Source organism: Balearica regulorum, chromosome 6 (assembly GCF_011004875.1).
Source record: "Balearica regulorum gibbericeps isolate bBalReg1 chromosome 6, bBalReg1.pri, whole genome shotgun sequence".
Taxonomy (NCBI): domain Eukaryota; kingdom Metazoa; phylum Chordata; class Aves; order Gruiformes; family Gruidae; genus Balearica; species Balearica regulorum.
In genome coordinates, this window is record NC_046189.1 from 6011106 (window position 1) to 6023575 (window position 12470).

The following is a 12470-nucleotide window of genomic DNA, read 5'->3' on the forward strand; positions in this document are numbered from 1 at the left end:
TGTCATTAACACTTCCTCACTTCATCTTTTTTAGTGTACTCTCAAGACGGGTGCCTTTCACTTGTTCATGACAAAGGACATAATCCCCAACAGACACTAGCTATCTGGGCGTATAAAAGTGACCTCAATGTCACTGATGTGTTGAAGGGATGAATGCCCCGCACTGTCCTCCGTAGTGTCCACGCAGAAAAATGTTGGACAAGCAATTTCTTTTGAAACATGATGCTTTTGCTAAAACAGTCTTCAGGTTTTGGGGGAGTCCTTCCTTAAGGACACATTTCTCAGAGAGCAAGCGGTAAAATCCTGTTGATGAAAACTTCCAGGTCCAGAAGAACTACTGTGTGTGACGGGAAGATGGGAAGGGAACACACAGGAAATATATTTGCAAATTAAGAATCATTGCATAGATCTAGAAGCGAACGGTTTACAAAAGTAGGGGTCAGACAGCAAACTCAGCCTAAAGAACAGACACACAGAAGAGTTTGCTGTCTTCACTCACCCACCAGCTTTCATTATAGTGCTGTAATGCATCAGACATTTCCCTGTAAATTTGCTTTGATGAAGCAGTAAGACACACATAGTAAAACCGTCAGTCACGTTACCTGGCCAGTGGTCTGGCTGTGGAGATCAGCCACTACGATGGCAGGTGAGGAAGTCAGCACAGGTTTACTTGGCGGTTCCTGCTTGCTGGTCGCCTGGGGGCTGCTGCGGCTGCAGCCCTGCTGCGGGGCTGCTGGAGCTGATGGGTCCCCTGGGGAGGCTGTCGTTGTGTCAGGCTGGGCTTCAGTGAAAGTCACTGACCGCTTCTGCTCCACTGAAGGGTACAAAGCCCAGAAAATTGAGTATTAAAATGCTACAATTTGGGAAGGAAAACACAAGAAGAAAATAAGAAAGAGAATCCCTGCAGTTTTTACAACTAAGACAGGATTCATGATTCATTCTGTCTTTATAAGCTGTCTAATTGGAGTCTAATCTAAAAGCCTTTTACCCTAGACTTCCTGTAAAGCCACAGCAAGAGTTGGGAATCTCCTGAAGACTGGTTACCCTACCTATCTTTATCATGGCTTGGTGAGATAAATGTCACCCATAACATCTTTCTGTCCCAGAAGAATATACTGAATTGAATTCCTCTGTGAGTTAGGCATTTCTGCCCTCAACTAAAAAAGGAAAATTGAGATGCAAATATATAAGGGAATTGCCCAAGGTTTTGCAGGAGAAAAGAAAAAGGGCAGCTGATTTCCCCCCATTCCTGCAGACTGAGTCCACTATCTGGCAATAAAGACTAAAACTTAACAGTAAAACTGATATCTCTGCTCCTGCTCTTTATTATTTTGGGTTGGCTTTAATGATAAACATCTCCAGCAGCACTGTTGCCCAAGCATCGTCCTGGCTGAGTTGTTAGCAACCCAGAAAGTGTGCAAGCAACCATTGCTCTCCCAGGTGTTTCCTCCAAAGTTAACTGCTCCCTTCAGGTGGTAAAGAATACAGCCACCTCCTCTGCTTGACTGTGCTGACTCCTGGAAACATATGGCATGGACTAGAACTGTCCTATATTAATTTCCATATACAACCCTCAAAGCTCTGCACTGCTAAGCTTAGAAATTATGGGAAATTTCCTTCTTTCTACTACTGTCAATAGAAGCTTCAAAATTTGCACATCTGGAGGTTTTGGACAAGGCATCCTGACTAGACACCTAGTCTCCTGAATTCTCCACACCTCTAGTAGACATGATAATTCACTGTCCATGTCCTCTTTCACCTTGAAAGCCTTTGGAAGAAACCATCAAAGTGTTCTGAGGGGGTGATTTTCTGATAGGATATCCACTTACTAGGAAAAAGGACAAAACTGCTGGGACTTCACTTTAATATAGGCTACTAACAACATACTAACATTTCCTTTAAGCTAAAACACCACCACAGTATTTTCCTCCTTTCAAATATGAAGTGCTGGTTCTGGAAATGCAGCACTGCCCTACCGCTAGATTTTGGTTTTGGCTGGATGCTCCGGCGTGTGGTTGAAAGTCGAGCTCCGTGACGGCTACGAGGTTCGGTTTGAGTTTTCTGACGTGACAGCAGTGGTCGTCGAAGCTAAACATTGGAGGAAAGAGTTAGGCTGATGTACGTTCACATATTACACAACTTCTCCTCTGTAAGGAGAATAGATGACCGTTATCTATTCCTCTAGATGTCCATTTGCTCTACTTTTAGCAGATACGTGTTTTAAAGTTTCCATTGCTTAGACATCTCCTTCATATGAACTTCTGGGCTTTGAGCTTTTTCAGTTTCAATACAAATGCAATGCAGATTGTGTGACCATCATTTAATTGATGTAATTGATTTAAAAAAAAAGCGTGCAGAGGAAAAGATTGGGGAATTGAAAACAAAGTGCACCTCCTCTCTTAGAGATTTGTCAGACCTCACAGCTACGACTTGTGCTATGGTCCCTGCTAACTCAACAGACTGCACTAGTATGTCACAAATTAGGCAAAAGGGACACGTCACATGCACAAATCATTTAAAAACAGACACAGATGAGAAAAACAAAACCAACTCAAAGAGAAGGAGAGAAAGTTTCTTCACTCCCTGTGTTCTCACCTGCCGTAGGCCTCTCTTCCGCCCCAGGGGCTGCTGCAGAAGAAGGTTCTGCTGTCCCGGCTCACTCTGCACACTTGCCACCCTGTTAGATGTTGACAGCATTAGGCCAAGCACAGAAGCACCCTGTATAACTAGTAGGTGTCCTGGCAGTTGTGACTATAATAAATAAATCAACCAACCAACCACTAATGGCACAGTCACTTCAAAGAGCAATACTGTCTTTGAAGGATGGGGGGGACGTGTCTGTTGGGTTGTGGCTTCTGGGGCTTAGGAAGGGGTGGGAGGTGGAGTCATGGCATTCAGGACTTGGCCACGCACAGGTAGCATCCAGATATAAATAACTGCAGATTTCAGTTTTCAGTCATTGATTGATGCATCCCACTGAGCAACACTCACTTCTCTGCATCCTTTGCCACATCAATAAAGGCAAGAATATCAGCTCCCTAGCTCAAAAGCCTTCTTGTTTGCTTTTCCTTTTTCAAGGACAATGTTGTAAAAGCTATATTTTTCCTTCCAAATAGACTCCACAGCCTCATCACATTTTTGTCATCTGGTTTTAATTTCAATTTAAGTCAACAAACGAAAAACAAACACAAAGTGACAAAGGATCCATTCACATAATGGATGCATGAGCTATGTGAACAAGGCCCCACACTCAACACTTGCAGCCTTAAGTCTTTTTGTGGCTAACAAACAAAAAAGACAAGTAAACGTAGATTTTTATATATATATAAAAATACATATAAAAACCACAGCTTTTTAGTTTTTAATACCTTGGCACAAGAAATCTGAAATATCTGCAGTAAAAGAACCTTTAGTAATAAAACATACTCAGCTATACACCATCTCATTCTACCATTCAACTGACCATTTAATCTACTTGATACAATAATTCCACCCTCCCCTCATTTTCATCAAAGCACTGTATTCTTCCAAACAGTTAAAAATTGGTCATTTAGCAGACAGCGGTCACAAAACATTTTAGCTGAATGAACTATGTCTGAGAGACATATGGTTACAATAGCAACTAACATTTAAGATGGACTTATTTTAAATCAGGCAGCTGCTTATTTGGGATAGACTGGAATCCACTGAGCCACATGTCCTATTTAAGCAACTTTCAGCTATATCTGGTATGCATTGTTGAAGATTCGGTATTACAACCCATTTTGCCTTTGGCCTGCATTAATCTAAAGGAAAACAACATTCTTTTCTCTAGATGTTTTCCTTGGATCTCCCCGGAGGAGCTCAGTACCACCAACAGAGTGAAGGTTTACTGCCTGACCTTACAGGAGCAGAGAAAGTAGGACATGGTCAGACAAGGCATGGAGGATGTCTGTGGACAGGCTTAAAAAGTTCTGTCTCCTGAACAGCTCATTCTTGGCTTTGGCAGAAGTTACTGCCCTTAGAAGGTTTGGTGGAACAGAACATGAGAGCTTCCTGGTCTGCTTCAGGTCAAAGTCTGGTTACTTGACCTGAAAGTCCTATTCCTTACCCCCTTATCAGTTTAAACTAAATCCAGATTGTGCACTAAACTATGCATGTGTTCCTACCAGCTCTGCTGGGGAGACAGTGGGCAACTTCAAGGAGAGAGACATGTTAAGACCCTGAAGCCATTTCTCTTCTGATTGACCACAGCCTAATAATGCTAGGCATGCCCTCGGCAATCTCACACAGCTGCAGTGGTTTGGAAAAAAAGGAAAAGCTTCTGCAAGCTCAAAGCCAGAACAAACAAGATAGATATATTTGAGTCCTTTTCTCCCTCAGACGGCTCTTCCAAATGAGATCACCAGTCTCTGGAACATATTTTCCAGCTTTTACGTAGGGTATTGACATGATTTACATACAAGCATCCTAAACATCATGCAAACACCCGTCTATGAATAAGCAGAGTCCTCAAAGTTACTTCCTGTTAGTAGGACTGTGTTCTTGACCCAGACAATGACTGCAGCACATATGACTGGTAGGTCCAGAAGCAACACATCATTCCTTATGAAAGCAAAGAGACTGTGCTTCAATTAATCTTTAGATTTATGATCCAGACTACCTGCAGTTACAGCATGTAGAATTTTCTTAACCTCCTGTTTCTAGGATTACACAAAACCTTACTTCTCTGAATTTTAAGAAGTTTTTAGAGTAGTTACCAGTATGTGAATTAAGTAGGAATTAGCTGGAGAAGGTCTTGAGAAAATAATTTTCTATTGCACTAGCTTTTGAGAATACTGCAACAATTTCTGATGAAGGAACAGTAACTCTTAGTTCTATGAGTGAGGAGACATAAATGTCTGTAGCAGAAAGACTACAGTTATATTCTCTACAAAACACTGTTTATAGTGGTGAAACAAACTCATTTCACATGCATCATGAAAACACTTTGAAAAAGTCATTAGATAAAGGGAGTACATGGACCGCATGAGGGCACAGAGGCTATACATGAGGAAAAAAAACAATTACCATGGAATAATCTGTGCACTGAAGACAAACAATAGGTGAGCAAAAGAAAGGCTGGACTTTGTGTCTTCCTGCTGGAGTCTGGGATTTTCCACCTGGCTTATATCATAAGTGAAATGAATTTAGTGAGCTGGTGGATGTTTATTTCCAGTACTGAATCATCACACAAATTGGTATAATTTGAGATGATCTTAATGAGCTGAAATTGCAGATCTATTGCAGGCAAATGGTGGACCCAAGAGCAGCCGAGTTTTGCAGAGCTGCCTGCGCACAGCACAGGCCTGCTGTGTCTGTATTTTTGCCTTCTATCCCCAAATTCTGAAGAAGGGAATGAAAGAGAGAGAACCTCTTAAAGACCACGAATTTCAGATGAGTGACTGAATTTTCAGATATAACCTTTCACTTCATGAGGGTTTCTTTTCCCATCAAAGAACAGCCCTACTGATTTTCCGTGAAAATTAGTGTGGGAGGCAGACTGTGGGGTCTGTGTAGCCCTCCCTCCCTCCTTTTCTGTCTCTCCTTGTTTACCAGACCTGACCAGGAGTATACTGTTTTTCTGGCAGCCCGTGGGACCCAATCAAGGAACACTGAATCAAATGCCATTCCAGCTGACAGTATGTTTCCCTCCTCTGGCAATGTGATCAATAAGAAGGGGTTTTCTGCAGTACATAAGCCAGATTTATTTCAGAATAACAAACTAGAAGTTTTTTCCTGCCCAACACAAAGATGCTCTGTCACTCTCTGAGTATCTCTGTCAGGGGTTTTATCTTCACAGTAATGTTACTCCCATTACATAGTTAGGGCAGAGACAGGTGAGCAAAAGATCAAACCAACCCAACTTCGTGGAAGCATGTTGCCAGCACTACAAGAAATGACAGCCACTGCAGTCACACAGTGGGGGCTAAAAGAAGCTTTGTCAGGTTGGCAATTATAATAAGTGATGCTCATGAATTACTACAAACCATGCAGCCAAAAAAAGAAAAAAAGGAACTAGGAAGAAACCAAAACAGAGACGAAGGAAGCAAGGAGTTTAAATGTCTGTTAAAAAGATGTACATGCTTGCCACGCCATTATGGTAGAACATACAGACTTTGAGTCCTAAGACATCTGAATGAGAGGGTTAGTGGACAAAGGCCAGTGGAGAATGGGTTAAAATGTAGAGGAACTCCAGCTCTTTATTCCCAGACACATCCTAGCCAACTTAGTGTTAGATCTGCTACCCTTGCCCTGGCAATGTGAATTCACTCTGATTTTCCCTATTAGGCACCACTAAGCTATGACAGGCAACATGACAAACATTAAAGGGGAATGTGTTTGTGCAACAGATTTCCATGACAGTGACTTCTCATTCTTCCTTTCTGATTTTGGCAAATATCCTCTCCTCTCAGATTATAACCACAACAAATCACGAAACTGGACATATATGCTCTTCAGCCCTGTACTCCATGCTATCTGTTTAATTCTGAGCACTTAAATGCTATCACCTTCTTGTCTTCCCTGCTTTTCTATGTGGTTGGCTCTAATTGCTATAGAACAAAGGGAAAATGACTTTATTCTTTTTTGTGTTTGTCTCTATTTATTTTATTTATTTAAAACTCCTACCTTCCATAAGGATCTAGTCTCCATATGATGTATGTCACTTATGACTAAACATCAGCTTTTGAATTCAGAGGGCAATCCTAAAGAGTTGTTATCATTGTGCTCCAGCCGAAATCAAAGTTATGTAAGAAAAACTCAAGCCTGCTTTATTCAAAACTAATGTTCCTCAATATAAAACCACATTAATTCTGTCCTATGATCCCCAGAGCACAAAAAGCTCCTACAATGTCGGCTTCTATCCTTTAGAGGAGGAATGCAATTTGCACATTTAACAATGCAGTTGAAACATCTTTTCTTCTTCACAGAACTCTAACCGACCCTTGTTATAAAAATGTGCAGTATTTCCCTGTCTTCATGCTTTGCAGCCCTGATGCCCCTCCTTCAGATGTTAGTGCCCACTCCTTGAAGAGAATAATAAACCTCAGCAGAACTGACTCCCAAGTACATCTGTTAACCGTTCTGCCTAAGGAAATCTCTGTACCATAGAGCGGGGTGGAGGATAGTGTCCTGGTCCCTAGTGAAAATTGGTGTGACAGAAATTAGTAGGAACCCACTGTACAGCTGATTAAATTTCAGGGTTCAGAATAAATTATTGCATTTGAGCTCATCTGTTGACATAGCTGTCTCATATTCCTCAGCCTCACCACAGTTACTAGGCATGACTCCCCCCTGCTTAACAAGATCAAAACATTTCAAATTCAACACTGACGTAACCTGTTATCAGGTTATTATGGCTTTAACTCAGATACGGACCTTCTCCTTTGTCATCCTCCTCAACTGTAGTGAGTTTTTAGCTCTACTTAAGGGACAGCACTTAACTTCTTTGGTTGAATCACTTTCCTTGGGCCCCAAAACATGCTCAGATGACCATGCAATTCATTTTGCTTTATCACAAAACCAGATAACAATATTCCTGCCTCTGCCAACGAGCTGATGTCTTTTCCTAACGCCACTCCTACGGTAGCACCAATTAGAGATCGATCTGCCAAAGCAGGATTCACACACAGAAAGTACACCATGAATCATGGGATGGTCTCAGTGACACTGCCAATGATAAACTCTCCTTTGTCAACTGAGAAAAGTAAACAAACAAAGAAAGCAGCCTGTCCCTGCCCCGAAAAGCCAGTACTGACATCCAAAACCAAGCTAACAAAATAAAACCATTCACACAAATGTCTTTCAACATATCCACATCTTCAGCTGGTGTGGTAAAGTAATGAAATAGTGTGTTACCCTCCGTGTTGCCAACGTAAGTGGCCATGTTCTTCTGGAAGGAACCAGAGATGCTCTTGGGACTAACAACAGCTCTCCGACCTCTCGAGTGTTGAGAGGTGCGAGCACAGCAGCAGGACAGTAAGGATGATTAACACGACTGAGCTGGCTGTTAAAGGTGCAGACCTCCTTTCTAAGCTCACTCCTGACCCATTTGACAGGCACGGCTCTGACAGTGTTTGTCCACAAACTCCCCTGTCCGTGGGTCATGAGGAACAGCTAGACTTGGGCTCCAGCACTGACAGGACAATTTTAAATACGTATTAATGGTGTTCACCTGCAAGTTTTCAAAGGTGTCATTTGAGAATTGGAAACGCTTTGTAAAAATGAGAATTATTGTAAAGCATCCACAGAGAACTATATTCCATAGGAATTATCATAATTAGTTTTATTAGTGAATGTTAAAGAACACAGCTTGATATTGTTATTAAGTCTTTTGTGGTGACAGCATTGTGAGATGAATGGAAAAACAGATGTCTCTCTTTTATATAAGCCTCCAGACTAATGCTTATAACAGGCTACAGCTAATGCCTCATGGATAATCTTTCTCATGCCTTTCAAGCAATTGCTAAACAAGGGGAAAACCCAAGGCTAGCCAGCCAGACCGCTATTTCACTTGCTACATCTTTTTCTTTCCCCTTCCCCTTAGCCTCCTCAAAGTTATTGGCAATCAAAGCTGAAAACTGAAGGTGGGTTGCTACACCTTTGACTTGCAGGCCTGAATATTGATGAGCCACAAGAGACAGAGATGGAAAGAGCGACAAAAGGTGAGGGGAAGAGACAGAGGAGATTGGAAACGGCTTGTTTCCCAGCACACACACTGACAGACAGGTAGTGTTAACACTGTACCTAGAGAGGCTGCCCTCAGTGGCCAGGCTCGGGGAGTCATCGAGGACATTAGGTTCACTGCAGGAGGGGCAGGGAGATTAAGAATTTAGGGAAAGAAAATGCAAAAAGCATGCGATTGTCTCTGTTTTCAAGGGAAAAAAATATCAATGGAATAAAAAAAGTAAAAAAAGGACGGTAACATTAATTGGTCTCGCACGCTCAACAGCACATATATGACTCAGAGGAGCTGAAAGAACATCTGATAACAAGAGCAGTCTTCAGAGGGAGTTTACACTACATGGAGACTTCTACATCTCTGCTGAGAATTGGGGAACTGAGAAGTTCAGTAGGATGTGTTTCCACATGAAATAAGGGCAGAGAACTGTTTCCTGCAGCGTTTTCATTTATTTCAGTTCTATTTACTTCCAGCTTCATAGAAAGCTTTTTTTCTCCCCCCTTCCCCGTGAGCCAGCTCTTCCTGAGGGAGGGCTAATCTATCTCCCGTGAGCTACAGGCCACTCTCCTTCTGGTACGACTCTAGAGACAAACATCTGGAAAACAAGGTCTCGTAGTGCAGTGAAACTGTAAGTAAACAGCTGGTGTGGATCCTGGCAAACCAGTACACAATCACATCGGTTCTCTACACTTCAGCCATTTGGGCAGGAGCAGCCTTCTCAGCCCATAGGAAAAACATGAAAGCAAGCAAGCAGTCTGCTGGGTTACCAGCAGGAAAGCAATAGTAATATTACTTAGCATTAATTAGTTTACATTTGTGAGGCAGTCTGAAAGCCCAGAGACCAACTATAGCTAAAAAGGGCACGACATTGTGGACTATGATTATGCTTGCTGAGCTTGTACTTTCCCTACACAGATGAAAAGTGATTCTCCTGGTATACCATATAGTTAAAAAAGTAGAGAGCAAAGCTCTGTTGTAATTAAAGTCTTTTTTTCTCAGCATCACCATGACTTGGGATTGCACAAAGCAAACATTGCTATCGGTCAACTGTGACTCTTATGAAGTTTATGCATTGAAGATGGTAGTGAAAGATTGGGGAAAATGCCGCCTTGCATATTAAATTTTCAAGAAACAAAGGGACTGAATCAATTGAGTTCAAAAGTCAAATGAGTTCCTGTAAGCCCATTTGTGAAAACTGCCAGATAAAATCTGTGTAACTTCTCTCTTGTAAATCATTTCTCCTATCTCTGCTGGTATGTACCACAGCTGTTACTTTTCCTTCATGTATCAAGGTTATTTCTTTAATTCCAAGCAAGACTGGGGAGGGAACAATGTTGTTTGATTTTCCAAGGCTGGTCAAGAGATAATGTAGAATTTATTCTTTAAAGGTTCAAAGGAAATAACATAAATTAATCTATCCATTGTCAGATATCCTTGGATAACTATGTTGCAGATAAATAAAATAATAAACATTGCTTACTTAGAAAAAAAAAATCACATTGAAATGCAAAACTTCTCTTTGCATCTTCTAAAGATGTACATTTCCCAGATTCCAATCTCTTTCTCACTACTCCGTGTTAACCAGGAATAAGGCATTCAAAGTTATTTCTATCAACAAGTATATTTCTGGTTTTAAACAGTATTAAATCCCATCTTTGAACTTGACATTCAGTTTCTGTGATGAGCTAGTTACTGTTCTAGGAAGGACAAAGACTGTATGGAAGAAAACAAATCAAACAGGATGCCTCTGCCCCCCTTCCCAGCTTCTCAGGATTCCTCCGCACTCCCTACATGGATTGTGTACAGTCCCCTGGTTCAATGCATAACTCCCAAATCATGTGTTTTCTTTTGCTATCCACGGTAGTAGCAGAGGAAAATAATTGTGCTGAGGGTTTCTGAAACTGTTTGAGAGGAAGGTTTCTATGGATGACAGCTTGTTCTGATGGACCTTACGCAACACAGATCATCCTGGAAAATCATTATTTCCAACCCTGCACCCTTGGTCCAACATTATTTCAGGATGAATAAATTTATCATCACTATGCTGGCACTGATTCTACTGTCCCACATCTCTGATGTACACAAAATATACCTGTGCCATTTCTGCTCTCATGAATATAATGGGAAAGGTTAAAAGCCCATGTTGTTACCTTTGGCTGGGTAACATGCCCACCTCAGCCTGAGGTGCAGACACGCTGGAGAGATGGCTGGAGAACCGCCTCCTCCCAATGGCACCCATAAGGTATGCTTCTTGTTCACTTACCACACTGGGCATGCTCAGGGAGTCATCTAGAAAGAAAGAAAAAAAACAGGAAAGGAGAGGAAACAACCATCCCAAACCCCACCTACATATTTACAGTTGTCAAGAGTTAACAGGATGCCAAAGGTGTACCCAGCATTTACTTACCAACGCCCCAAGCCTGCAAATTTGAATACTTCCATTAGATTTTACAGTTCAGAAAGACATATGCGTAAAACCCAGAGGATAACAAACCCAGCATGCATGGGGCAGGGATTTATGTATGCTTTCAGCTTATATGGCTCTCAGGAAAATGTGATGGGGAATTCAGCTTCCACTAGGGCTTAATTCCTGTGATTGATAAATTGTTTGTTAATACACAGTTTTCTGGCATAAAAGGTGTAACTGGACATTTTGCTGGTGTGAACTAAACTGCTGCTATGATATAGCAAAGCACTGTTACAAAAGATAAAATACGTAACAGCAAAACGCAGAACTGACACACTTTAACACTTCGGGACATGCATTTTAAAATGCCACCAAAAAAATTGGATAAATTGACTCAAATACATCAAACTGCAACTGAATTATGCAGACAGTTGGATTGTGATCAGGACTGCTTGAAATTTTCAATGCCGTTTAAAATTATATAAAGTACCTGGCAAGAAATGACTCTGTTGTGGTTTTTACCACCACAACAACTAATTACAAATAAACAAATAAAACAAATGGGAAGTTTTGTGTAATTTTCTCTTCTAGACCTTTTCCAGCTTTGATATACTGAAATATTTTATGGCAGCATTAAGCCAAGGCAGGGCTGAAGTAATACTGCCACAAGCAAATAGGAAGATAGCACTCATCATTTCATAATTAATCTGAGGCTGAAACCCAAGTTCACCACAGTGAGCATATGAGCGATGTATCAGCATACAGAACTGAGTGGATCATGCCATGTTTAGTCATGAACCCAGCTAAAATAAAGTTGGGCTGATCCTGGAAACTTTCAGCTAAGTGTTCTTCCCCAAAAGGCAGTTCTGCCATAACTGCACAGGCCCTTCTTTTAAACCTGTTTTTCATCCTTTTTGTTTAATGCCTTTGGGGAATAGTCAGTAGTCCTCAAATACAGACGTGAAGCTCCTGAATTTCAGGCATTGAGGCAACCAACCATTGCAGCACCAGAAGACAATATCCCTGCTAACGTAGGGGGAAGCCCAAGCCTGATGATATATGAGCAGAGTTTTCTACCCTGGCTTTCACTGATGGACAACTCAGAAGCAGATGGACAGCTCAGAAGCAGAGAGAAGGCAAAATTCCAAGAATAATATGAAACAGCTGAAATGACAAAGCAACATTCAGGTCATTGCAAATTAGTCCCCAAAAGATTCATCATCTCACTCCTAAAGTGGCACCAGAAAGCCTGGCAACCCCAAAAACCTGCCAGCTGCCCAAAAAGGGAAATCAAACTTTTGTTGTCAGTAGGTTTGAGGTATAATTTCCTCTTGGTTAATCGAGTGACACAAGCACACAGAC

The 12470-nt window shown here is 41.5% G+C and overlaps 1 protein-coding gene across 13 annotated transcripts in view; it reads right to left on the reverse strand.

Moving 5' to 3' along the window:
• UNC80 (unc-80 subunit of NALCN channel complex) overlaps nucleotides 1-12470 on the reverse strand; it is a 131606-nt gene that overhangs the window by 2368 nt on the left and 116768 nt on the right. For 11 of the 13 annotated variants that reach the window (XM_075756050.1, XM_075756055.1, XM_075756054.1 and 8 more), the window contains 5 exons: nucleotides 10852-10990; nucleotides 8767-8823; nucleotides 2596-2677; nucleotides 1977-2088; nucleotides 603-814 (listed from right to left, as the gene is read on the reverse strand). In XM_075756050.1, the coding sequence (XP_075612165.1) occupies nucleotides 603-814; nucleotides 1977-2088; nucleotides 2596-2677; nucleotides 8767-8823; nucleotides 10852-10990 (602 nt within the window). The remainder of the gene's footprint in view (nucleotides 1-602; nucleotides 815-1976; nucleotides 2089-2595; nucleotides 2678-8766; nucleotides 8824-10851; nucleotides 10991-12470) is intronic. The other 2 variants (XM_075756060.1, XM_075756052.1) reach the window with 1 other exon arrangement.